At 39.8% G+C, this 27,289-nt stretch overlaps 3 protein-coding genes across 10 annotated transcripts in view; 1 reads left to right on the plus strand and 2 right to left on the minus strand.

Annotated features, from left to right (window-relative positions):
• Nucleotides 1–736: 736 nt before the first annotated feature.
• thyn1 (thymocyte nuclear protein 1) lies at nt 737–4,891 on the minus strand. Of its 5 annotated transcripts, none has more exons than XM_080288873.1 (8): nt 4,784–4,891; nt 3,085–3,143; nt 1,748–1,917; nt 1,596–1,664; nt 1,354–1,446; nt 1,187–1,282; nt 961–1,111; nt 737–877 (listed from the first exon to the last, which is right to left on the minus strand). In XM_080288873.1, the coding sequence occupies exons 1-8, from the start codon at nt 4,786–4,788 to the stop codon at nt 831–833; spliced, it is 690 nt and encodes a 229-aa protein (XP_080144999.1). In that variant the 5' UTR covers nt 4,789–4,891; the 3' UTR covers nt 737–830. The 5 variants fall into 5 exon arrangements, with proteins under 5 accessions (XP_080144999.1, XP_080145002.1, XP_080145000.1 ...); XM_080288876.1 differs by lacking the exon at nt 4,784–4,891 and adding an exon at nt 4,578–4,718; XM_080288874.1 differs by lacking the exon at nt 4,784–4,891 and adding an exon at nt 3,358–3,407.
• On the plus strand, nt 4,574–9,323 carry acad8 (acyl-CoA dehydrogenase family, member 8). Of its 2 annotated transcripts, none has more exons than XM_026192206.2 (11): nt 4,574–4,708; nt 5,644–5,744; nt 5,965–6,134; nt 6,754–6,863; nt 7,009–7,085; nt 7,168–7,305; nt 7,395–7,530; nt 7,953–8,050; nt 8,167–8,319; nt 8,419–8,521; nt 8,655–9,323. In XM_026192206.2, exons 1-11 carry the CDS (start codon nt 4,594–4,596, stop codon nt 8,708–8,710), a joined length of 1,257 nt encoding a protein of 418 aa, XP_026047991.2. In that variant the 5' UTR covers nt 4,574–4,593; the 3' UTR covers nt 8,711–9,323. The 2 variants fall into 2 exon arrangements, with proteins under 2 accessions (XP_026047991.2, XP_080144998.1); XM_080288872.1 differs by lacking the exon at nt 4,574–4,708 and adding an exon at nt 5,058–5,204.
• A 61-nt stretch (nt 9,324–9,384) lies between these two features.
• Nucleotides 9,385–27,289, minus strand: part of esamb (endothelial cell adhesion molecule b) — a 59,627-nt gene continuing 41,722 nt past the window's right edge. Inside the window, exons 1-8 of one of the 3 annotated variants that reach the window (XM_080288870.1) lie at nt 25,555–25,890; nt 23,861–24,006; nt 22,874–23,075; nt 22,303–22,458; nt 17,740–17,784; nt 12,126–12,248; nt 11,896–12,025; nt 9,385–10,759 (exon numbers count right to left, since the gene is read on the minus strand). In XM_080288870.1, the coding sequence (XP_080144996.1) occupies nt 10,288–10,759; nt 11,896–12,025; nt 12,126–12,248; nt 17,740–17,784; nt 22,303–22,458; nt 22,874–23,075; nt 23,861–23,971 (1,239 nt within the window). In that variant the 5' untranslated portion in view covers nt 23,972–24,006; nt 25,555–25,890 and the 3' untranslated portion in view covers nt 9,385–10,287. Of the gene's footprint in view, nt 10,760–11,895; nt 12,026–12,125; nt 12,249–17,739; nt 17,785–22,302; nt 22,459–22,873; nt 23,076–23,860; nt 24,007–25,554; nt 25,891–27,289 lie in introns of those variants that run through there. The other 2 variants (XM_026192203.2, XM_080288869.1) reach the window with 2 other exon arrangements.

The following is a 27,289-nucleotide window of genomic DNA, read 5'->3' on the forward strand; positions in this document are numbered from 1 at the left end:
TCGGGTTCCAAAGCAGGCTGGGCTTTTTCAGCCACTGCTGTTCGAAGTAGCTATTTTGCATCAGCATACACAATTATTCAAGTAAATCAATTGGAAATAGTTAATAAAAACTATTTAAATAACAGTGATGTCAGTTAGGAGATAAATGGTGCTACACCATCTGACTGACTCTGACATATAATACGGGAGTTGTTGTTGTGGCATCGGGCTGCAGCAACAGCATTAATACTTCCAAACCAGCATCTCATCAGAGGTTATATAAGGTACTTTTCAGCATTCAGCACATTAAATTCATTTAATGTGGGTCCCCCACAGTCTACAAAAAGGAAAATTTACCAAGAGCCCTTTGCATGTTGTTGTTGTTGTTTTTTTTTTTTTTGCAATTAAGCAAATACCTGGAAGGCCATGCCACATAGGCTGTTTGCGGGTTTTATTTTCCCACTCACTCTGTCATCACCGGGCAGCAGTTGAGCACACAATGTCAAGTTATTCCCATGTGATAAAACGAGCGTTGAAAGGGTATCAGGAGTCGTAAAATATGCTGCCGTTTATAAATTATGAATTAAATAACGTCAATAAAATGATGCTTGACGCTACTCTGAGAGCAAAGGCCAGCCATAATTAATGCTGCTTCTGTTTATACTTTATAAAGAGGCACTGCTTTCCATCCAGTTCCAAGAAACTCAAGTCATAACCACATGTTTGTGTTTTCACAGATTGAATCTGGACTATGATGTCTAATAAAAATATTTAATATCTTTAATAAACGTTAACAGTTACAGTGAAGCAATGGTACTTGTGATGATTTTGCTGCGTTGTGAAGTCAATCCTTACAGTGGCTCTTTGTCCTCCAGACTCAAGATGAAGTCAAACTCCTCTGCGAAGAAAGAAACAGTGTTCACAGCTATTTCTCTTTTATTTGTTTATTTATTTACTTTTTTCTTTCCGCTTCTGTCATACCGGTGTTGAGAGGCTGCACAGAGAGCCTAGCCCTTGTAAAAAGCGCCATGTCCTTGAGGGGCCCCCCCTTAGCGCGATGCTGCAGGTGGTGCTTTTTAAGCTCCGACAGAGGAAGAAAACGCTTCATCATCCTTTGATACTGGACGTCTACCTGAGGGAGAAGAAAACGAGCTCAGCCTTCACGCTTGAGTCTTATCATTAACTGCGCTTAATGCGTTCAGCTTACCATGCTCCACTTGGGGTCGTCTGGTTTGCTGGTTGCATCATAATGCACATCTTTCCTGTCAAACTGAGTGTGGTCCACATAAGCTTCCTTCACAACCTAGAAAGAGGAAATGAAGCTGAACATCGGGCCCGTCTCGAGCTTTACCTAAATATAGAAGAGCGACTCACTTTCATGAGTCCTGCTATCCCCGGCTCCTTGCAGTTGCTGTGGTAAAAGAAAGCCAGCTGCCCCTCTTTCATCTGCCTCATGAAATTGCGTGCCTGCAGAAGATAAGCATAGCAAATTCAAAAATAATTTGCACAGTGGTGCAGTGAGCAGAGACAGAAAAGCCCTTTCAGGAGTAGCAGCGCATTGCTCCTTTTTTCAGATAAACATCTTCTTTTTGCAGGACTCTGTGCTGCAACTCTACCTGATAATTACGAACGCCATCCCAGCAGCTGGTCTGATCAGGCAGAGCCTTCAGGTCCTCGATGCCAAACTGCAGAGTGAACAGGAAGCATCAGACAAGTGAGACCAGCTCACACTTTAAAATGCGCTGACAAAGCTGGTGCTGCTCCATACCTTTACGTCGATGCCATTCTCAAAGCGGCTCTCGGGCTCAGACTTCATCAGCCAGCGACTGTACTGTGGAGAACCAGAAGACGCCGAGCTCTCGTCAGTTTTTCCACCAGAAGTTGCAGCTTTCCTCTTCTTCAAAGCTGGGGACACTGGCTCCCTGTCATCATCTTTGCCTGTGGTTTGGAAGCACTCTTTAGTTAAAACTGTGTTTACACGCACTCTTCGAGGGGTTGAATGTCACAATAATTTGGTGTTTTTAATGATTTCTTTGAACCGTTCTTTTTCCAGGGTGGAGTGATTGTACAGCATAAATCTGTGATGACTTTAAAAAACAAGAACAAGCGCTTAAGTTATAATAATAAGCGGCACTGGAGGTTCTGCAATGTTGTTATTTCTTTGGCAGCACCCATTGGATTGACCAATACTCAGAACAATGGAAAAATCGAAGGAACTTAGTAAACATCTAATAAATAGAATTGTAGATTAACACAAGTTGGGAATGTCTCTTAGAAATGCAGATTCCAAAATAATCAGTGCAAACACAACTTTCCGGGGTTCTAGAAGAAGACCCACACTGTCACCCTCGCATGAGCAGAAATTGGTTCAGATGTTCAGGAACAACTAAAGGACCAAAAAGGTTCAAGCCTAGCATGAACGGGAAACTAATGGAACAACAGGAAAACTGTCTACAGTGAAGTTAGTTTTACAGTGCCATGGACTAACTGTCAAGCATGGTGGTGGTAGCATCATGGGCACAAAGTAGATGGAATAATGAAGGAGGAGAACTATGTCCAAATTGTTCAACTTCACCTCAAATCAACCTGGACACAATTGAGTGTTTCAATCAGACAATGATGCCAAACACATGTGAAATCTGGTTTTGTAATTGATAAAGCAGGTTAACATTAAGCTTCTGGGATGGCCTTCCCAAAGCCCCAACCTAAACCCTATTGAACATTTTTGGACTATTTGAATGAACCCTACCAATTCTTCAAAAAAAGAGTGGTCAAACATGCAGCCAGAATTATGCATGAAGTTTGTTGATGCCCACCCAAAGTGTGTGGTTGACGTGCAGCTTGCTAAAGGACAGTCAACCAAATATTAGTGGGGGTGTTTGAATGCACTTGACTCATTATATAAAATTGAGACTAAATTCAAAATAAATTCACACTTGTGCACCCAATGGTTTTGGTTAATTAATTAAAGATGTAGCTATAAAATATTCTACCCTGGAAAATCCTTAGAAATCCTGAAATTACTCTGAGATTCATGCCCAGGATGAGTGTATTAACCTTCTAATATCAGACAGGTGATTTTCTTCTGTGATTTGATTTACCTACCTGAACCTGTATTCCTTTTACTGACTCTGGCCTTTTTCTTTGGTGGCATCTCTTTGACTCTGTAAAGATCCACAAAAGGTTTGGATGGTTTGTTTCTGTAAAGCTTGTGAGGGTATTATTAAATGTTTTCTGAATAAGTGCTCTTATTTACATGTGTAAACTGCTTAGACACTAACAAGCAGCAGAAACACAGAAGCATCAGGAATGCGTGCAAACTAGACGTAACGTACTGTCCGGAGATAAACTCGGTAATAATCAGTCATGGAGTCGTACCTTCAGCTCTTTCAGCTCAGCCATCAATCCCGCGGAAAAAACTGCAACACGTGACCTAAAAACCGTATAGGTGCACTCGATTTATTCTCCAGCCACTGCCGTGTGTCCGCTGTAGAAGCACTGCCGCCATATTGGTACGGGGAACACGTGACTATTTTCAGGCCTTTTGGTTTATTAGGAATTAAATTAATCGGATTTTATTGTCTATTTATTTTTCGTTTGCCTGTTTACTTCAGTTTTTATGACAATAACACCCCTTTATTTTTATTATTATTATTATTATTATTATTATTATTATTATTATTATCATTATTAATATATTATTATTATTATTATAACCTACAAATAAACAGGGTGTAAGTTAAGTCAAAGTCAACTTTATTGTAAGTTTTCAGTGTGTACAGGATACACATGGAAACGACTAAAGTGAATCCAAAATAAAATAAATAGTCTGAGAATATGTGATAAAGAAAGTAAATATGAGGTTACAAAGTGTTATGTTATGTGTTAAAGCCTACAGAATTGTTGGTATTAATGTATAAAGGTTAAAAGGATTCTCAAAGCTATATACATTTATTCATTTATGCAAGCTTCACAATTTTATGGAAGCTTGTTTCCAAAATAAGTTTTGCCAGGCAGAGTGTAAATTGTAAAAAATTTTAATTAACTTGAGATGTTATTGATTTATTAAGACAAAATATTAACTTCTCAAGTTGAATTCTGAGATGTGAACCTGAAATATTCACTTACAGATGGCAAAATAAGTGAATTCGTTAACAAAAGAAAAAAAGAAAAAATAAATCAGTGGTAGACACAAGCTTCCATCATTTACATTTCACAATTTAAATATCATTATTTAAAAAGATATACAATTAAAAAATAATGTTATGGACCCTACACTGTAGTGTAATAATCAAACTGGTCATGTCATACATCTGAATAAATAACAGCAAATAAATGCCGTGGTAGTTCAAAAACTTTTTCATAAGCATAATATCAATACTCACTTGTGTTATCTAGCATAAATGAATTACTTCATGTGATTAAACAAATCAAAGTAAAATTTCTAAACATGTATAAATGTTTAAAATATTTACTTTCAACATTTCGTTTAATTGAAACGAACCCCGTTTCAATATGGCACCTTTAAATGCGTAATACAAGCCGGAAGTGCGACTACAAACTACAATAACCAGCAGTCCCGCTGCCGAGTGACTCACCACTGTAGAGGTAAACATGGCTGCTGTAGTAGCTCTGTCGAGAATAGCCCGGCTGGGCTCCAGAATATGTAAAAATCGTGTAACATTAAGCGGAAACTCACAGAGAAGAGGAATAGCCGCATGCATCGACCGTAAGTACCAGAAAACGAGATCTACTAGCTTTAAGTAATACAAGTAGCTCTAAAAACTCTGTTTCTTTCATTTACCTCATTGGACCTGAAGCAATGAAATGAACCAGCGATATGTTAAGTAGTCACACAGCTTTGTAGCAAACAAACGTGACTGCTGATTAAGATAAAAAAAAGAAGAAGCTTATGCTACACATATTCAGCGCTTTTATTTACTTATTTATCGCAGCCGACTGTCATTGGTTGGTTTGTTAGATCTCAGTTCCAGTCGGAAGGCAGAGAAAGCTGCACGCCTCTCCTTGGCACCGCCCCTCTCTTTCGGATTATTCAACACCTAGATGTTATTTAAATCATCGTGGCTGTTATGTTGTAATGTGTTAGGTATAACAGGACATAATACTCTATGATATTAGATGTTTTTCAGTTCAGTTCAATTCTATTTTATTTATATAGCACCATATCACAACACCATTTGCCTCAAGGCACTTTGTATTGTAAGGTAAGGATCCTACAATAATACAAAGAAAACAGAAAAAACCCAGCACTCATATGACCTCTTGTGAGCAAGCGCTTTGGCAGCACTAGGAAGGAAAAACTAGAAGGAGGACGAAACCTCCAGCAGAACCAGACTCGGGGAGGGGCGTCCATCTGCCACAGCTGGCTGGGGTTGAGGGACAAAGACAGGACAAAGACTGTGGAAGAGAGCTAGAGATTAATATAGGTTTATAAATACATAGTGAGTAAAAAAGGTGACTATTTATATACTCTAAATTAATCTCTGTTTAACAATATGCTGTAGACACTTATGAGGGAATTCTTAGCCTGGGTTCAACGTGACCTGAGCCAGACTGTGAAGACATGAAATATGAACAGTATGTAATGGTTAAAAGCACACAGAGCAGTTTCTGTATTTAATGTCCTCCGCTCTTTGTCTGCAGCTTCCCACGGACTCACAGATGAACAGAAGGAGTTTCAAAAAGTGGCCTTTGACTTTGCAGCCAATGAAATGGCCCCACACATGGCAGAGTGGGACCAAAAGGTATGAGCTAGGAGGCTTAAAACACTGTTATTAATCAAACGTGAAAGCAACAGATGTGAGGGGTTCAAAACCATGTTTGCTCATATAAAGGCAATCTTTTGTATCAATCCAAAGTCCTGATCAGGAGAAAAAAAAAGTAAAAATAAGTATTAGGCAATAAGTAACTAGTAACAGCACTAGGCAGGGTGTGCTAATGGTTAGATGTTTCTTCCCCACTCAGGAAATCTTTCCAGTGGAGACCATGCGTAAAGCGGCCCAGCTGGGTTTCGGTGGGATTTACGTTCAGCCAGATGTTGGAGGATCTGGCCTTTCTCGGCTGGACACGTCGATCATCTTTGAGGCTTTGTCCACGGGATGTGTGAGCACCACAGCCTACATCAGCATCCACAAGTATGAATAATAAGATTATTTTGGTTGGGAGCATTTTTAAAAGACGCCATATTTACAGCAGGTGTCAGTTTGTCTGGATTATACATACAGGAAGATGGGTACACTGTGGCCATGAAGGGATGAACGTGGTCGGTAACAATACTCAGGTTCACTTTAGCATTTAAATAATTGGTACTTCAGCAGGCTGAACTGTTAATACAAGGCAGGATGGATCCATGCTTTCATGTTGTTCATGTCAAATGTTGAAGCTGAAATCGAGACTCAACAGACCAGGCAACATATCTCTAGTATCCAATTTTGGTGAACTCGTGCGAATCCTAGCCTCAGTTTGCTGTACTTAGCTGACAGGAGTGGTACTCTGTGTACTCAGACCAGCACGTATTCTACCAACACCATCATTAAATCACATTTCTTCCAATCTGATGCTCAGTTTGAACATCACTGGGTCGACTCGACTGTGTCTTCATGTCTAAATGCACTGAGTTGCTGTCATGTGATTGGCTGATCAGATATTTGTGTTAACAAACAGTTGAAGTGGTATGCCTAACAAAGTGGCCAGAGAGTGTATGTTATTTATTTATTTGCATGTTAATCTCCTCTGTCCTCCTTATCTTTGCAGCATGTGTGCCTGGATGATAGACAGCTATGGCAATAAAGAGCAAAGGGAAAAGTTTTGTCCTGATCTCTGTTCTATGGAGAAGTTTGCCTCCTATTGTCTCACTGAACCAGGTGAGTCTGCATGCGAAAAGACAGCAGAGTTCTTTGTGTAAAATTATTCACAGCTGTCTATGTGAGAAATTCGTTTCACATGTATGTTGTTCTTCCACACATGTGAGTACTTTAGTTAAAGTTCAACCTGCGATCTTTGTTTTAGGCAGCGGCAGCGATGCTGCTTCTCTTCTGACCTCTGCTCAGCGGAAAGGCGACCATTACGTCTTGAATGGCTCAAAGGTAACTCAGACCTGTCTGTACGCTCATGTCATTTAAGGTCTGTAGAAATGCAAGCTCCTCTAATTTCTTCGGCACTTTTTAGGCCTTCATCAGTGGAGGAGGAGACACAGATGTCTACGTCGTGATGTGCAGAACTGGAGGTAAAGGACCTAAAGGTATCTCATGTCTGGTGGTGGAGAAGGGAACCCCTGGCCTCAGTTTTGGCAAAAAAGAAAAAAAAGTACGACTTCACAGTTGCGCCACTTTGGTGTTCAACCACTAGATGGCAGAATTGAGCCAATCAGCTGTTAAAAACAATCTGTCCTCCAGGTGGGCTGGAACTCTCAGCCGACCAGGGCCGTGATATTTGAGGACTGTGCGGTTCCAGTGGCGAACCGGCTCGGTGAGGAAGGACAGGGCTTCAACTTCGCAATGAAAGGCCTGAATGGAGGCAGAATTAATATTGGTAAGGAGGAAAACACCACCCAAGTAGCCAAGCATCCAAAAACTGTGTCTTTTATACTTACAATCCAATGAAATCTTTTTTTTTTTTTTAAAGCTAGAAGTAACAGTATGTAATCTGCATCATAATTGGGCTTCAACGAGCTTCGGGGGAAACAGATTTGTGCATAAATTGCGTGCAGCGTGCTTTTAAAGAAACCTTGAGTTGGTTAAGGCATGACGAATGGTTTCAGTAGATTTGGATTAACACACTTTTATAAATGAGCATGCCCTTGGTTATGACCAGTAGCAGTGGTTTGCTCAGTAATAACTCAGCTCAAACCGTCAGTATTTGTGGTCACACAGTATTTGGCATTGACATGAAGGCGTTTAAAACAAAGCCAAACAACTTACTCACTGGTTTTCCTCTAAATACTCTGCCGCCAGCTTCCTGTTCTCTTGGGGCGGCGCATGCTTCTGTGCAGCTGGCGAGGGATCACCTGTTAGTGCGCAAGCAGTTTGGAGAAACACTCTCAAACAACCAGGTAAGCAGGTTCCCCTGTTTTCAGTTTATTTAGTGAAAACTCAGTGAAACAGAATACTTGTCCTGCCACTGTTATTCACGCCCCCCCCCCCCCCCCCCTCTCTTTTAATATGGTAGTTTCTTCAGTTCAAACTGGCAGAAATGGCCACCAAGTTGGTTGCGTCTCGCCTTTTGATACGTGAAGCAGCGCAGGCGTTGCAGGAGGACCGCCCCGATGCTGTTGCCATCTGCTCCATGGCCAAGCTCTTTGCCACAGACGAGTGCTTTAATGTGAGCAGTGCTAAGGAGGATTAACAGTATTTGGCTAAAAAGCATGAAATTAACTATATTAAGTGATCTTTTATGTTTTTTCCTGCTTGTATTCAACAGATCTGCAACCAGGCTCTTCAGATGCACGGTGGGTACGGTTACCTTAAAGACTACGCAGTGCAGCAGTTTGTCCGGGACATCAGAGTCCACCAGATCCTAGAAGGTGAGGTTTTTTCTCTCTCTTTAGCCTTTTTGTTTGTCTTTTGTCATATTTTAGTGTGGCTCCTTTGGTTTCATGTAAGGCAACTGTGATGCTGTTTTTCACCAGCTGTTTCCTGCTTTTGTTTCCCTTAAAGGAACCAATGAAGTGATGAGGATGATCATTTCCCGAAATCTGCTGTCGGAGTCGTGATAAAGCTCGTCCTCTGGATTTAAACTGACCATGTTGTTATGGTCTTCATATCTGGTTTGTTACAGTATGACTGGTGCTGCCCTGCACATCATAGTTTCAATGAATGTTTCCTGACTTGAGTGTATGTTCATCCACCCACCCTCCATCTAATAACCCTCGCAAATCAGCATCATTGTCATAAATAAACCCTTTAGACTCCATGTTTGAATGTGTACGCCACATCAGATGTAATGTAAGTTAGCACAACCAACTTCAGTGTAGTTTTTTCAATCCTTCTGTCACAAATCACCCTTGACACTCGTCTCCAACTGCTCCACCCTGCTGGCACTCCGTCTGTTGCTTTGAAGGGTTTACCCCAGGTAATTAAACTCATCCACCAGCGACGGAGAGATGACAGAGGAAAAAGTAATAAGAAAAAGTAACAGTTCATAAAATCCCAGCATCACTGTCCCTAAAGTGGTCTTTCAATCCTTATGTATATTCATGGTTATTGCAATTTTACTGTATTTCATCCTTTTCTTTGCTTTTTGCAGAATTACAGAAATATGTCACAGGTGCTGTGAAGGTTATATAATGAAATGTTACACTCCAAATAAAGCTTTCTTAAATTGGACTTCATTTGCAGTTTAGCACCTTTAGGTTTTTGTTTCCATTAAATATGGAACTGATCAATATTTAGTCAAATACTGCAGAACATTTTATTGAAAAACAAAATTCCATCAACAGTCAGAACTGCATTAAAAGTGCTACATGTAGTATTTCAACATCAGAACATCATTGCATCGTTATCTCCAGAGTTCAGTGTAATTGAAATCATGAAAACAAACAAGCAGAAAACATTGGTCAGATATCGAGGATGGACGCTTTCTTGAGCGGTCTCCACTACTGGCTCTGCCATATGTTTGCAGTAATCTTGTTATACTCAACAATTTTAAGCAAAATAGTCAGAAACCATCGCCTTTAACACTTATACTCACTACTTTGGTTACATTCCAGCTACCATAACAAGCAAAATCATCACGTTTTGAGTCCTTATCAGTCTTCAACCCACACTGAAACTGTTTCTTGATGTGAACATGAATGTGGGCCAGAAATGTGAAACTCTAGAAACTATTTTCAGTGTCTGAATTGTGTGTTTTTGCTCTGAACGAGTGCAGTTAGCCTGAGAAAAGTGAACTTTACACATCCAGGTAAAATAACATAAAAATGAAATTAGAAAAATCTCTTTACAATGAAGTTGTAGAAATCATAGAAATGTAGCCAAAACATTGCACGACAATCGCAAGTAAACCATCCTGCTTGCTACGGTTTACAATATCACTGTATGCTGCTACGTAAAATCAACACTTCTTTTCGTTCTAAGCATGGAAATAAAAATATATTTCTCTTTAATGAGCCTGATCGCAGCATTTAAAAGAAAACTGAAATGAAGAACGCTGCACTGGTTCGTCAACAAACCGAAGGAAGAGTTTGTTCCAGTGAAGCACGTTTTTTTCCTTCTCTCTCAACCTATCAGGCCTTCACCGAGAAAGGGCGCTTCATTGCGAGGGATTCTCTGTCCTTTGCTTCCCACGCCGTTACACCAGTGATCCAGCCTGGCTTTGAGCAGGCACCATGACAGCAACAGCTCCCATGCGTGTCAGAGTGGAGGAACTAACTTGTGGGGACACAGTGGGTGGAGGTGCCATCTGAGGCTGCGCCCCCTCAGTTCTTTTGGGGTTGGTGACCGCAGGGCTCCTGAGAACCTGCGAAGGAGCCCCGTTTGCACTCGGAGGCCGCCTGTGTTTACGCGACGGCGTGCCTCCGATGTTGTAGCCAGGAAGCCCTTGTAAGGTATTGGCTTCTCCAGGGCGCAGCTGGTAGGCGTTGATCACTGAGCTCGCGTCTGAAGCTGATATCGGGGAGTACGGATAGTGGAAGTTGGGCTGATGGGGGTCTCGTGGTTGAGGGCTGGTGGCTATGGAGGATAACGTGCCATTCTTGGACATACCATCTGAGCCTGTGTTGCTCTTTGCCCATGACACTCGCTTTGGTGCCTGAGCGTCCTCCCTGCGGTAAAAAGCAAGGAAAGAGGGTGAAAGAAAAATCATTAAAAAGGAGACAGAAAACAAAACAGAAGTGAAGTGCTTCAAGTAAAACGATAACGGACACTGCAGCTGCAATACTGTCAACAAAACACATTGAGTGACAGTATTTTATACTCACGTGATCTCCTAACAATCAAGCGCTTGTAAACTACTGATTTAGTGTAAACGATGCTCTACTTACACAGTATCAGTTACAAAGGTTAAATGTTCAAAAATGCACAAAAACTAGGATAGCATGAAAACACAGATAACACATACTTGCTGAATCACTGCTTTGCATTACTGTAAACGGACTCTTAGAAGCAGAAGGCTTGTTTGTTTGTTTTTGGAACATTTGTGGGTACATTACACCGTGAGGTGGAGGGCACACATTATGGCGCTTACCATATCTTAGTGCAGGGGTTCTGGTTGGATGATGTGCAACACTGCACATTTCACACTGAGCAAAAGTCAATTTAAAGCCCTGCTCCAAACAACTGGATTCAAAATAATGAGAAAAAACAGGATCTACCCTCTTCGACTCCAAATGGCCTCTTTAGGATGAATAGGATGACTTTACTGTCACGTCGTGCTCAGAGACGACACACTCTACTTTCCATTTGTATCATCATCATTTTTTGGACACAGAAATTACATCTCACTACTCCACATTTCTGACAGCTGTCAAGAAATACACGATGTACACATAGACTGTATAAAGCCTTAGCTCCGGTGATATAAGCCTTTTAATGGTAAACTTCTGTTTGAAGACATGAGATGAGCATTTTAACCTTTATGTGGTGTTTTTAAACTGGAGAAGGGAAACTGGATGCTTATTGGCCAATGACTTGTTGATCACAAGTGATTAACCAATGAGAAAATCCAGGCTAATCCTCCTTTTGGATTACATGGAATGACCAAAATTTACAAAACTGACATAATTTTACTGTTCAACATGTCCTAAAACAAGGGAATAACATATTAAACTCATCAGCAATTTGTTTAATGATGTTTTTATTAGAATATAATAAGCCACGCATGGCGTCACTGTGATCTTGTAGAGGCATAAAAGAGGATTTAATGTGACAAAGTGCCCACTCTACAGACAGTGAAACTCACTTGATTTCATTGGCTATCTCCTCCTCTGTGTCCCCTCTCCTCCTCAGTATGAATATGAGAAACAGCACCATGGCCACCAGTCCCACCACTGACCCCAGAGTAGCTGCTGTAATCACACCTGCGTTGGAAGCTGAGAAACGTAACAAAGATGGAGTGGTGATTTCCCAAACAAACTTTTAAATACTCTGGGGTAAAGGAGAATAAAAACAGAGTTCATGCTGTGTACATACAGGTGAAAACCTCCAGGTTAATGGAGCAGCTGTCGGAGCCGGCGGTGTTGCTGGCTCGACAGATGTACTTCCCTGACATGCTTTTAGTGAGGTTACTCAGCCTGAGGGTACCGTGTCTCTCATCTGAAAAAAACAACTGTAGTTACACACTCTTCACAATCACATATTTATGTGATCTGAGCCAGGAAGAAGAAAAACGTCAAGGGAACTAAACACATGAACTTACTACAGTACGAAGTAACAGACTTACTATATATACACAATTACAATTGACTATAACTGGATTTATATTTATTAAAAATAAAAAGTTTGTTCGTTTGCAACTTAGTTTTCTCTTTTAAACTTAAACATGGGATTCTTTCTATCAGTATCACAAGTATTATGTTAGTATCACTTTATTTATTTTTGTTGTTTTTTTATATCATGCTAAGACTAATGTATTCAACATATCATTGCAGTGTTAATACAGAATATAATTATTGGCTGGCCATTATTGGCTGGTTTCCATTACTTAGTGGAGGAAAAGAAATGTTACATTGCTGCAATCTAACAACACTAGTCTGTTGATGCTGGACATGAGTTTTTGTTTTCATATTTTCTCACACATGCAGTGAGAGCATGTGCATCAGTCTCACAATCTGTTCCTCTTAGCACATCTGATCTTAAAATACTATGTTGCAGACATAGGCTGTCGAAAAATAAACAAGCTTCATGCTGGATTTATCACAGCAAATCCTCTGAAATCCAATCTGAGACGTCATATCGCAGCACGCCTTCATCTGATCTCATTTTGATTCATGGCGGCAACTGAGAGTAGGTGTGTTTGATTTTACTGGAAACCCTCCCCTGAAAAAGTGACTGTAAAGCATTGAGTCAGTCACAAAGGGCAAAAGAAGTAGATTTAGTGGAAAGGTGTGAGCAAAATCTTTAATAATTATTCCCAAACTGCTCTAATCCCAAAGTTTTGGTTGGGCAAAGGCTGGACTGAGCTTTGTTTTGTCTCTCCTGTTTCACTACTACAAGGAGGGCTAAGGTAGGCAGATGTAATAATTTCTAAATCTGTTGTGTTTTCAATAAATACAGAAGAAGAAGAAGCTGCTGACATATATCCTGCCCCTCTAGGTCTTAAAAAAACATTGAAATCAAAAGTAGAAATAAATTATGCCTATGCTTATTAAGCTTAAGACCAGCGTGTTAACATTATGCGTGAGAAATCAAAATAAACCCAAGAAAAACAGTTGTGGATAAGGGTGATATGCACCTGTCCTGCTGTGATTATTTAATCCCTGGGCCTAAAAAACAGCTGTGAAGGCCCCAACCTAATTGTGACAGATTAGCCGCGTATCAGCTGACTCGTTTGGAGCGATTTCAAGCCTGCACAGTGATCACAGATCCCCGTGGCAACAGAGCTGCAGGGATCTGATGTTACAGTAAGTGCGACTTCATGTCAAGATGGGACCATTACTCATGTTATGCTGCCATCACTGCAAGGTCAATGAGCAGCATTTGTCAAAGCCTTGACACATGACATGTGACTCATGGAAACTGGCAGACTTTGCAGCTAATAGTATAGTCAGCTACCTCACATGGCATATGTGCCCATCGAATGCAGGATTAGTTTGCACAGCAATGTAAGCAAACATGTTTAGTTTGGATGTCAGTAAAGGGTATAACATTAATTCTGACCTAAAGGGCTAAACAGCCATAAGCTGATAAAATTTCGAGTAAGTAAGAAGCACAACTAAAACAGAAGCATAAAAGACACCTTTCCCTGTTTATTCACTCATAAATCTATTAATTTCATGCCTATGTTTAAATGATATCCTTAGTATGAGGAGTGTCTCAAGAGTTTTTGGGCTGCAGTAACAATATTAAAACAGATACAGTATATAGGGCAAAAAAAAAAATAGGTTTTTACAATAACATAATTTATTCTGACATCTTTGCACTCTGCACCATAAATCTCCTTGACTTTAGGTGCCTCTTTTATGCTTGAATAAGTCATAGGTTAGTGTTAAATAGCTAAAAAGGTGGTCAAAATTATTTTTTTTTATAAAATTATAATATATATATATTTTTTTTATTAAACCCTTTATAAAGCCTGGAGAACTTAGAACATCTGACTCCTTGGAGGCAATTTTTTTTTTCTTTTTTAAATGAGTGTTGGCTTGAGACTTTTACACAGCATATATGCTGTAAAAAGCTACAGTGAACAGACAATATGTAATCATAATAATAATAATAATAACAGTAATATTAGTAATAATAATAATAGTTTTACTTAGCTAAATAAGTAAAACTATTACCAGCAGAAACTGTTAATTACTCGTATTGTAGCCTACTAATTTTATATTTTGCTATTAATAAACATTTATTTATAGCACACTAAACTGCAAATTGTATAGCATTGTTACAAAGTTTACATATCAAGTTAATGAGTTTAAACAGTTGAACAATTCCTTTGAGTTTTACAGTTACTTCAAACTAGCTGCTGAACAAATTTCTAGCACATCAAGCTAAAGCTAATTAGCTACTAGCTAGCTAGCAAACATTAACTATTTTTTAAATCAATGACTGTATAAGATTTTTTTCAATATATGGTTTAAACATTGCTTGCTGTGTTTTTTTTTTAAAGTTTAAACTTTATTGTGTGATATTTAGGTCCTCTTGGATTAAGTCAGTTATTCTGTGTGCTAACTCGCTAACCATGAAAGCTAAAAAGTGACTGAAAGGGTTACAGATATTTTTATCCATATCTGCAAGAAAATCATATTCATGTTTTTCACATGTGAAATATTCATATATAAGTAATAAAATATGAAAGCATATTAAATTTATACAATTTAGGGTTATTATTGACTATATTCATATTTATTTATTAACCCACATCATAGCTTAACTACACAATAATAAATTAACATAATCTTATAGTACACAGTTAAAAACTGCAATGGGATGACAGCTAAATCTAACACAACATACTGCAAAGATTTAAAGGACAAAGTCAACCCTTCCGCTTAATATTAATGAGGCTTGGAAGTTTAAAAGTCCTTGTCATGAGGGGTTAAAGTGGGATTTGGCAGGTGGGGAACACCAAGATCAAGTCTTAGTCTTAAGAATCACTTAGAAAAAGGGCACATAAGACATTGTTTTGTAAGCTCCAGTAGGTTTGTCCTTGTGTACAACCTTGTGATCTGCTGACCTGGGTTTCTACTCTAATATTCATTGCTCTGTCTGATGATGCAACCAACTGAATTCAACAATATCTAAAGCAGATGTTACACAGGCTATATGGCCGATTTCCAACCCCCTAACTAGATACAATAAAGCTAGTATAAAAGGTTTATACCTTGATGTCTGCTACCTTTGATGTAATCTGGTAACATTGCCCTAGCTGTAACCAGTCAAGCGCACTGCATTACTGTAAACTAACCAGTGTACCCTGCACTAGCCTGAACAGTATATTCTTAAAATTTAAATGACTTAAATTTGTTTTTGGAAGACATTTCACAAAAACATAATTTAGCAACACATCACCTATAGATCCAAAATTTTAATTAAGCACTCTAAAATGAATCAGAAAATTACACATAAATTTTAACTTACTAGTCCATAAAAATGTCACACGCTGAGCAATGATTACTTTTGAAAATAACCTTTGATCTTCCTTTCCTTCCTTCTCTTTCTTTCTCTGTCAATGTCACACATTAACATTTTTCCCCCTGGGAAATACAGAAACTGTCCACTTTTTGAAAAACTGCACGGAAACAGTTGTGTGTGTTTGGTGACATTTGTTAAGTTGATTAAAATGTTGCATTTAAAACTACCTGCCATTTAAAAAAAATGTTACTCTGTTATGCTTACTTCAGTAGCTACCCAGTTGCTAAGTACCACAACAAATTTACTTCTGCACCATGAACGCATCACAGCAACAATAAAAAGAGGGATGTGTTGAAAGTGTAAGTGGGCCTTGGGATGTCAGTTTTTTTCTTGTTACTGAGTAAGTACCACCAAGCTGCCCCTGGCAGCCACCACAGCCTGCAGCACATGAAGAATGAACTCATTCAATAGTGATATACAGTGCTGCCCCATTCCCGATTTTCCTCTTTTTTTCTGTTTGTCACACTTGAGTGTTTCAGATCATCAAACAAATGTAAATATTAGACAAAGATAACACAAGTTAACACAAAATCCTGTTTTTAAATGAAAGCCTTTATTATTAAGTGAAAAAAATGACCCTGTGTGAAAAAGTAAATGGCCCCTAAACCTAATAACTGGTTGGCCCACCCTTAGCAGCAACAACTGCAATCAAGCGTTTGCAATAACTGAGTTTACAGCACTGTGGAGGAATTCTGGCAGAATCATCTTTGCAGAATTGTTGTAATTCAGCCACACTGGAGAGTTTTCGAGCATGAACCACCTTTTTAAGGTCATGCCACATGCTAGAATTGAATTCTAGGCCACTCCGAAGGCTTCATTTCTGGTGGTGTTTTTTGGATCATTGTCCTGCTGCAGAACCAAAGTGTGCTTGAGGTCAGAAGCAGATGGCCCGACAGTCTCCTTTTCTTCTTTTTCTGAAATGTGGTGTTACTTTTACACTAGATGTAATGGGACACACATGTCCCAAACTGTTCAAATTTTGTCTTGTCAGTCCACAGAGCATCTTCCCAAATGTTTTGGGGATCATCAAGATGTTTTCTTCCAAAACTGAGTTGAGCCATTATGTTCCTTTTGCTCAGCAGAGGTTTTCGTCTTGGAACTTGGCCTTGTAGGTCATTTTTGCCCAGTCTCTTTCTTACTAAAGAGTCATGAACACCTGACCATAACTCAGCCAAGTGAGGCCTGCAGTTCTTTGGGTGTTGTTCTGGGGTCTTTTTAAAGTCTTGGATGAGTCGTCCTTGTGCTCTTAGGGTACTGTTCCATGTTTTCACCATTTGTAGATAATGGCTCTCACTGTAGTACCACAGCTTTAGAAATGGCTTTATAAACTTTACCAGACTACGAGATCTCAATTACATTATTTCTTATTTTTTCACACAGGGCCATGTAGATTTAGATAATTATTTTTTTGCCTAAATAATAAACAGCTTCATGTAGAAAATGCATTTTTTCTTTACCTGCATTATATTTGTATAATATTTACATTTCTTTGATGATCTGAAACATTTAAGTTTGACAAACACACCAAAAAAAACAGGAAATCTGGAAAGGGGAAAAGATTTGTTCACCACTGTACAATAACCTGTCTGTCAGATTTAATTACTCGTGCTGTTCCAGATTGTTCCAGCCCACTTTAACCCCTGCTTGTCATGGAAATAGTCAGGAAAGATAACAGCATAAAACACTGGTTCACAATTCCAAATGGTTAAAATAAAGACAACTGAGTGGTTTTATAATTAATATTTATAGAGTTTGAATCTAGTCTTTTTATTTTAAATTTTTGAAAATACTATTATAAGCATTATTACAAATGGGGTTGATTTGTCTTTTCCTTTAAAGCTTTCTTAGAGCTTAAGGAGTGCCATGTTGACTCTACAAACATAATTATTCTTGCAGGTAGAGGTGAGAAAGAGTATGGGGAATAACTGAAAAACGTATGACTGAAAGCCCTTACCCATGAACCCAAGGACAAGCATGGTCTGGGGGCAGGCTCTCCACTCTTTCAATTATTTTTTTACAAAAAGATGAAAAAGAGAGTGAGCTTAAATGAAAGGTAGAGAGGGAATGGTAGAAATTGAAGGGAGGGGTAGCAAGATGTGCTGCACTCTCTGTCCCAAATCCAACTTATGCTTCTTAGAGGGGCTGATCAAGTAATGACATGGGGCTTGTTAGATTAGGTACCTAGGCCAACAGGAAATGAGAAGTGCGGCGAGAGGATCAGCAGAGAGAGAGGAAAAAACAGAGAGGGAGAGAGAGAGAGAGACTGCTGAAAGGGATAAGCAGTGATGGGCAGAGTAAAGTTCAAGTGTCACAGAGTTGGCATATATCAGTGTGCATAAAAAGATGCGCGCAGGGTTGGAGCTCGAGTGTTGAAAGCATGTGAGAGGATGCATAATCAGAGGGAGTAGTTTTCATGTTATGAGTTTGAGGACTTAAAGAGATGAAGGCCAGAGATCAGAACAGTTAAGTCAATACTCAATCAATCAGCCAAAGTCCTACTGCTCAGAAACAGATGGCGTCTTTTTTTTCTTTGTGAAAAATAATGCAGAAATTCCTGTTTTCTCTCTTGCGCTTGTGCAGCACGTTGAAAGGAGAATGCTACGTGTCTCATTCAGTAAAGAGGATTTCACACTGTGCGTCATGCCACGATCGAGGATCTTCCTCTGAAGTCCATTTGAAACATTTACAGCTGCAGTCAAAATTATTCAACCCCTTTATCCTGCTGGTGTAAACAATAAAACTCAAGGGAATCATTTATTTATTCACTATACTGTAGTGAACAAAGACAAAACAGCTTCAAATAATTAAACTTCGACAGGGTCAATCTGTTCAGTTGGGAATCATGAATCACTGTGAATCCATTTCACCTGCTGTGGTTCAGATGAAAGTGACAACAGGTGTGCTGGAGAGGATCACAACAGTGGAATGGTTTTGCATGTGGTAGCCACAGACCATTACTCTCTCTTTATACACTCTGAATGACTTTTCTGCAATTTTGCTTTTTCTTAGTAATCTTGCTGCTACTTTTGCATGAGACAGTACCTGCAGTCCATTCAGGTTGCACATGTAGTCCAGCTTGTCCAGGAGAGCACATCCCCATTCATGTGTACCATTGCAAGAAGCTTTGCTGTGTCTCCCAGAACAGCCTCAAGAGTGTGGAGGAGATACTAGGAAATGGATACAAGGAGGAGAGCTGCATTACTGGTATCTGCTCCTTTGTACGAGGAGTAGCAGGAGGTGATAGATGATAGGGATCGGCATCCTTTAGTGCAGCATGTGTTCACAGACTGACATCACGCAGCCGAACACTAGAACTGGCAGGTCGATCACTGGTGCCCCATTCATTTCACAGATGATGTTGGAAGCATTATAATATTCGCCACAGCGTCTTCCGACTCTTTCACACCATCCATATCTGCTCAGTGTGAACCTATTGTCATATTTTGAGAGAAAAGTCCTACCAGTTCTGCTGTTCTTTGGCAGATGCACAGAGGACAGGTTCTTCTAAAGAACATTTGGGACTAATGCTGCCCTCACGCAGTCTGATTCTGACAGTTTGGTCAGAAACATGCACATACGCGGCCCATTGGAGGTCATTCTGTAGGGCTCTGTCAGCGGTCCTTCTGTTCCTCCTGGCACAAAGGAGCATATACCAGTCCTCCTGGTTGATGCACTTCTACGGCTCTGTCTATGTCCTCATGTAATGGCTGATAGACTGTCATGGGAGATGCAAATAACTCTGTTGGCCAGTAGTGAAGAGGGCACCAACACAAAACAAAACTAGAGCAAACTCAATCAGGAGGGATAAGGAGAGAGCAACAATCTGTGGCCACTACAAGTAAAACCCTCTTTCATTTGCACTAAATGTATTCATAATGATCTATCAGTCCTAACTGGACAGACTGATATGCCCGAGGTTTAACGGACTGTGTGCAATACTGTGACGATCAAGCAGTGCATTTTGCTATAATGATTAATATACATTTCTGATAGTTTCTGACAAACGTTCCTGTCTTTTGTGTTCTGCTCCTAATATTCTCATATTCACTAATATTGAATTCACTAATATTCCTTTCCTTTTGTGCTGCAGCTGTTTTGCTTAAATCTCACTGATGATTTTAAAAGGGATTTAAATCCGGGGACATGTTTCCTGAACCAGTGTTTTAACATTTAGAAGTGCTGGGGTCACCCCCTTCCCAGAAAAACTCATCATTAAGAAAGTACAGCTTTCTTCCAACGATCTAAGATGCTTTGCTCTGTAACAGAGTACCAAATCTCCACGTCTTATGGTCTTTTTGGCAGGCTTTGACCATGTGTTCCAATTCACTTTCATCACTTCAATAAAACAATTCTCTGAACTCAGCAGGATTATGTGATTTGGTTCTTGCATATTCAAGTTGTCATCTATGTGTTTTTTGTGGATAAACTGAGACGAGCAAGGTTTCTGTTATTTCTGTTAGCGGGTTATTTTTTTCCTAGTTGTTATTTTTAAATGTGTGATTTTGCTAAACTTTGAAACTTGATTAACTAAGTATGTGACCATAATAACAACTGGTGGCCCTTTTTTAAAAGATACAGTTAGTTCCATAATTAAAGACAACATTTTTGTACTTTTGCCTCTTCAGAGGATTTAAAATCAAACGGTTAAGATGTGACGGAAGTGCAGACTTTCCGCTTTAATTTAAAGGGTTGCACAACAAATTTAGCATGAACTTTTCAGGAATTACAGCCATTTTTATACATAGTCTACTATTTTCAGAGGCTTAAAATAGTTCCATCAATTCCATCAAGCGGTTTTATGGCTGATTTCTTGTTATTTCATGAAACAAAGCAGATGTAATATGTGAAGTTTCAAGGTCTTGAATTTATATCTTATAGCTTTTCATGGTGATTTTAAACATGAGGCCCAAAGAGATTTCAGGAAAAGTGGGAGAGGCTGAAAAAAACAGAATAAACCCATCAGACAGCGAAAGCTTCAGGAGTGACTAAATAACAATCTGGTACAATCTTAAGAAAGAAAGAAGAAACAAATTGATCAGCTCACCAAGACCAAAAGGCCCATAGACTACAGAAAACAACTAAAGTGGATGATGACAGAATTATTTCCATGGTTGAAAACAGAAAAAAACCCTCTTTGATCAGATCAAACCAAGATTAACTTGTACCAGAATGACAGGAAAATAAAAATATGGAAAAGGCGAGAAACAGTTTATGATCCAAAGCATGCCACATGATCTGTCAAACATGGTGGAGACAAGGTTATATCGTGGGCATGTAAGGTGGACAGTGGAACTGGGTCACTATTGTTTTTTGATGATGTGACTGCTGCTACACTCTCTGCTCAAATTCAGCCAAATGCTGCAAAACTGATCAGGCAGTAAAGTGCAAATGGATGATGACCAAAAGCAAACTGCAAAAGCATCCCAAGAGTATCTCAAGGCAACGAAATTGGGTATAGAAAATAAATGTGAGGCTGAGAGGTGCAAACAAGCAACAACTGAAGGTGGCAGCAGTAACGGCTTAGCAGAGCATCTTAAGGGAGGAAACACAGCTTCTGATCCTCTGAAAATGGGAGACTATAAAAAATATCTGTAATTCCTCAACAGTTCATTCAAAGTTTTTGTTAAATAGCTGACTTATTGATTATGATTAATAATGATATTATTTTGAAAGTCTCAGGATAACATTAAACCCAAGCAGAGGCTATTTTTCTTTGGTCTTGTTTAGTTCCTGTTCTCAGGCTTCAAACAACCCAAACACCTTGGTGTGATGGCTGAGAGGCAAAATACTGGGGAAAAGGGCATCAAAGCACTTGCTCTTCCCTTCTTGTCTTTGACTGCTGCACAGTTTCTATAAGGCTATGAATTCCTCTGGTCTTTCATTTTTGACACAGCATGAAAACGCATATAGAGATTTACAGTCAGAAAATTAAGCGGAATATGGAAAGTGACCTGGTCCAACATACTGGAAGAGTTTCCGCTATCCTATTGTATTCTCAGTATGATAACTCTTTCTGGAAATTAGTTTGAATAACTCTTCCTGTTGTGAAACACTAAGTTAATGAATAATAGAAATAAAAACACTTTTGCTCAGGTATTACCATGTTTACCTCTGAGACATTCATCTTTAATGGGAGACATTCTGAACCCATGTTGCTGAGGTAAAGCCAAAGTGAAACCAGCTTCTTTAAGGATGGCTCTGTTCCATCAGTTGCATCAGTGAAACACCACAGCAAACTAGCAACAACGGCAGGAACCTGAAATGATCGGTGTGCTTTTTCCTGCCACAGTATGACGCCTGTGAAACAGGTCCTTACAGTCTTTGTATAATCACCAGAGCACACTGCTCGATGGGGACTTTTTTTTCAGTGCTGATGCAAAACCTGGGCAAACATAACCTGAAAGGATGAACATGACATCAAGTGAGCAAATATGGAGTGGGTGGAGAGTTGTTTTTGCAGGCAGGAGGGGGGACGAGTAATTTAAGTTTAGGCATTGCGTGCTGGGAAAATACTTACTCTGCATTGGAGAGAAGAAGACCTCAGACATGGGTGCAGCCTTGGTCCATTTGTACTGAGGGACAGGCTTTCCATGACTGGACTTACAGCTCAGAGTCACATTGCCCTTCACCACTGGGTTCCCTGTCATGGTGCACACTGGGGGAGAAGGAGGGACTGGGCAGAGGGACAGATAATGTTAGTGATTTAAAACATGCGCGATAAGAAGCTACACCAGCAGCCCCATTTAGTGAACTTCTATGGTAGTTGTAATGCAGCGCCAGCGATGTGGAAATGTCTCAGGGCAGTAGCCACGCCGCAAAAAAAAAGTACGTTTCAATCTGCTGCTGGAGGATGACATAACAACCTGAGAGCCCAGCGAATCCCTAAACAGCAGATGAGTTTTATGTGGACAGTGCTTTCTCATATAAATATATGATTTTTGACAGACTGGTCTAATCCTAAATCCTTTAAAATATGCTTAGCATTTACTTCGCCTGAACTTCCAAATCCGAGGAAGTGTGTGAGCTGCACTGCAGACTTTCTGATTACATCTAACCTTTGAAATTCCTCTGACGCTGCGGACCATTACCTTTGACATTAAGGCTCATCTCCCCAGAAATGCCAGGAGCTCCGGGGATGATGACAATACACGTGTAGCGACCAGAGTCGGATTCCTGGGTGTTATTGATGTAGATGGAGAGGTTGGCCGAGGGCATGGCCACACTGAAGCCCACTCTTTTTGTGAACTCGTTCTGACCGTGTCCGACCTCACCTGAGCTAAAGTTTATCACCTGCACGGAGAGAACACGTCCACAGAAACACAGACATCACTACATCGATATGGATTATTTCATTCAAATGAACATTTTTTTGAATTCTGCCTGATATTAAGATGTGCAGATTACCATGTCCTTCATAAAGATAATCCTGGCATCTACAGATGGTGGATGTTGAATTTTAGCCCGATTTTCTGTTTGAGATAATCTCACAGGCATTGGAAACTGTTTAGATAATATTAATCATATAAACACACACAAACATAGTGCATGTGCAGGCATGTGCAAGTTCACTAGCAGCGTGTGCTATGTAAGAGAGGTACAGCACAATGTAGGGCTCAAGTGTCATTAGAGGCATATTGTCCTTCCTAACGCCCTCCCCTTCTTCCTTCCACTATGAATTAGACAGTGGCTTTAGAAAAAATCCTAATCTCTACATATCAACATGTTTTACAAATCTCTATGGGTGAGTCAGAATGTAACATTGTCATGCAATGCAACATTACTCTCTTCCTCTTGCTTAAATTAAACAATAAGAAGATCTAAACACAGCTTTAAATACAGTCTTTAAACTGATATTGTATGATAGAAAATAATCTACGCAAAGTAGTTCAGTTCGTTGTTTGAGCTCTAATAGTTTTTGCATTAGATGTAAAGCTTCTGTAGCGCTTGCCAGAGAACCAACCAGCAAACCGTACTTTACTCTAATCCCTTTAAAGAGGCTCTCGGTTGTCTTTGCACCAGAGGTCAGAGCAGCTATTCAGCACAACGTTACACTGCTTTGGCTGTTCCCTTCTCACCTGCTTGGACTCGTTCCCAGAGAAGTACCAAATGACAGAGTTTTTGGAAGTGTCTGCGCTGGGGCTGTACCACGCTTGTAACACCACCATCTGGCCTTGTACCACCTCCATCTCTTTTCTGGGGAACTCCACCTTCTTTGTGTCACCTGGAACCAAAACAGTGATAACAAGGGTTTAAAAAGCACTTCTTATCATGACCTCGACGGAGCAGCTGAACAGCAGCCTTGACTGCTTTTTGCAGAAAGCCAGGTTGCTATGGCAACACAATAAGTCAGTTTAACTTTTGCGTTTGTTTTATTCGACTTATTTCTGGGGATTAGATTGAATCCATTTTTTGCAGGGCTCCAACAAGAGATCATTATTTTGCAGTCATGGAAGATATCAAAGATATTCACATAATAATATTAGGGAGAGAGAAGCAGCTCTGACTTTCACTGATATAAGAAGCTGAAGCAATAATTTTTAATAATACTTTGGTATAAAAATCACCCTGATTCTATTTTAAGTTGTCTGAATATCAATAATCCGTTTTCTTTTGTTTTTGTTCTGTAAATGTCTGCCATCATCATGGCCATGTAAGAGATATTAGTTGAGTGATTTTAACCATCTTTTTTCGCAGCAATTGTTTTGATCTGCAATATGAAAAGAACTACTCAGGAAACCAGAACATCAGAGACGTAGCAGCTCATCCATCTCATGATCCTTCACAATTCCCAGGTTATTGCCCGTCATATGACAAATGTGAGTTGACCTTGAACACAACTTGTGTATTTTTAAGTAAGTTTCACTAAAATCTGGCCACGACTAGAACAGGAGGACTAGTAAACGGTGGCATAAGTGGCGTATGCTCATCGTTCTTTAAACTGGATGAACCAAAATTAGCGGCATAAAAACTTTTGAACAGCACAAAAACAATAACTAAAATTGTCAAATGACTTAATGGCTTCATTGTAACATCTTCATATGTAGTAAAAACTCAATGATAACATTGCAGAAGGTGGAGATTACTACTCTAGTTTCTCTGATCTGAGCACTCTTGACAATTTTAATTTAAATCAGTATCTCTTAAGTTATTATCTATGGCAAAACAAGCGGACATTAGTGCTGCCAAATCAACAAAGATCTAAATCACCACACACCCAGCCTCTAAATTCTCAAATTTAGCCTTCATAAAAGATTTACACTACAGTAGATTAAGTCTCTACTGTTCTGCATGGGAAACGAGCAAATGGTGAAGGAGAAAAACAAACTTAACCCTTCGTATCAATACATGAAAATTGTAACTCTTTATTTTTATTGGAGGATATTAACGCTTTTCTTTTCACTCGTTTGATCCCCCCCCCTCCCAGCAATGTTTCATTGTTAAGATGCAAATTAAAACGCTATATTTGGTTCTTCATCTGCATCTGATACAGGTTTAAGAGGTAAAGAAAGTAGAATTTTGGCTTATCTCAAACTAATTTCATCAACCAAAAGTCATATTTACAAGTGTCCACTATCTCACTACTGTTAACATTCGGATGAAGCTGATGTGGTTGGAAAATGCTTCCTCTTAAACTCTTAAATACATTTGCACATAGAAAAGAAACCAAAGACGAAACGACGGAGGTGGAATGATGATAATGAAGCAGTCATGGTGATATGAAGACAGGTTGTGGGAAACGATAACACAAAAGAGATCTTTTTGAACTCACAGGGTGCCCAGTCACCCGAACCAGACACCTGAAGCTGGATCAACTGATCCCAGCAGCTGGTCTCCGTCTGAGTCTCCAGTTTGGAGCTTGCTTTAAAAACTAAAGCCAAGGACGTGAAAAAGACCCACTGCTGCTATATCCTTTAAATGCTGCAAATGAAACAGTGAAAAGTGTCCCTCCTGCGCTCAAATGGATGGCAGGGCGTAGCAGAGAGGAATGGGAGGCAGCGTTATGATCCATAGACATCCAGCTGAGATCCCCACATCTGTTCATGCAGACACGCCTTCCTTCTCTCCCACAGTGAAGCCGTGCAGGGGCAGGAGAATTAGTCAGAGGGTGGTGGTGTGGGCACAGATGGAAAGGAGGAAAGTGTGTGTGCATGTATAAAGCACCAAAAAATGAAACAGAACTTGTTTTTGGGGTTTTTTCACATGCACTTTTTCCTGCAGTGACTCAGTGCTTTCTTTTTCCTCCTGGGACAATGTGACCCCGCAAGTGTGGTGCTCCTATCCCTTAATTTCTCAATCTCTGAATCTGGTAAGTCCTTCTGACTAATCCCTCAACAATCTCAGACTCAATCCTCTCACCTCATGTGAGCAAAAGAGCTCAGCTGTACACAGATATGATGTAACACACGATCATTTCTCCCACCAATACCAGGGTCACGATCATCACAGCAACATGTAGGCTTTTCAATTACAAAACTGTGGGGTGGTTACGGGGTTAGGGTGACCTCAGCTGAACCTGTTTGCAAATGATGCAATCAGAAACATTAGATAGAAGAAAATTATCTAAAAAATATTTTTCAAGGCAGAAAGCAACTTGACTCCTGCATCCAACCCTAACACCTCTTATGTCGGGTGGATTTTTTGGATTGCGATCACGTGGTGCACATGAGGGGCAGTGCAGTTTGATCTCCCTTTGGGTGAATGTGCAAATACACAGGTGAACCTTGACCTTTCAGTAGGCTGTACTGAAACTAATAAGACCCTTAAATGTATCAATCCTACAGAGGCACGCTTACAATTAGTAGATGTAGCAGAGCTGCTCATTCATACTCAAACTGAAGCTCATCATCTGTTGGCATCTAATCGCATAAATATTGAATGCTAAAATGCGGACACAGTGTTGGTTGTAGATAAAAGGGACGTCACCAACTGAGGGGAGATCTACCCTGCTTTTATTTTTCATCAACACATGTAAAGATGTCAAAAGCTGTGATTTATACTGTGACATGTAAACGAAAGGAAAACATTCTTCCTGTTTGTTCCTCATTTGCTCGTGCCAGCCATGTTGAGGAGTAAAGCCATCTATTGGGCATGTGTGCATGAGATTAATATCTTTATCGCCATCATCATCACCACCGCCATGCCCATATCAGCCGTCAGATCAGCCTGTTTTTGATTGGTAATGTACAGCAGCCCAGGGTGCAGCGAAATCATCTATTTTCAGATCTGAAACATAGATTTTTCCCTCGCAAATCCTGTTAGCTCTCTGATTTCATTTCCACCAGCTATCGTCTTTACTGTCATGCCCATCAATAAAGCAATATGTACATGCTGCAACAATTGTGTAATATTATTGCATAAATGGTCTTGTTTGTGATGCAGCTGTGTGGCGTATCTCCGACTTCTCTAAATGGTCACATGCTCAGTGTATGCTGATCAAAATACAGCGTGTACAAAAGGCCCAATTAGAGAGGACCAGCTTTTTTCTGCAGGTCGCTTTTCGCTAT

This window comes from Astatotilapia calliptera, chromosome 14 (genome assembly GCF_964374335.1).
Source record: "Astatotilapia calliptera chromosome 14, fAstCal68.1, whole genome shotgun sequence".
NCBI lineage: Eukaryota > Metazoa > Chordata > Actinopteri > Cichliformes > Cichlidae > Astatotilapia > Astatotilapia calliptera.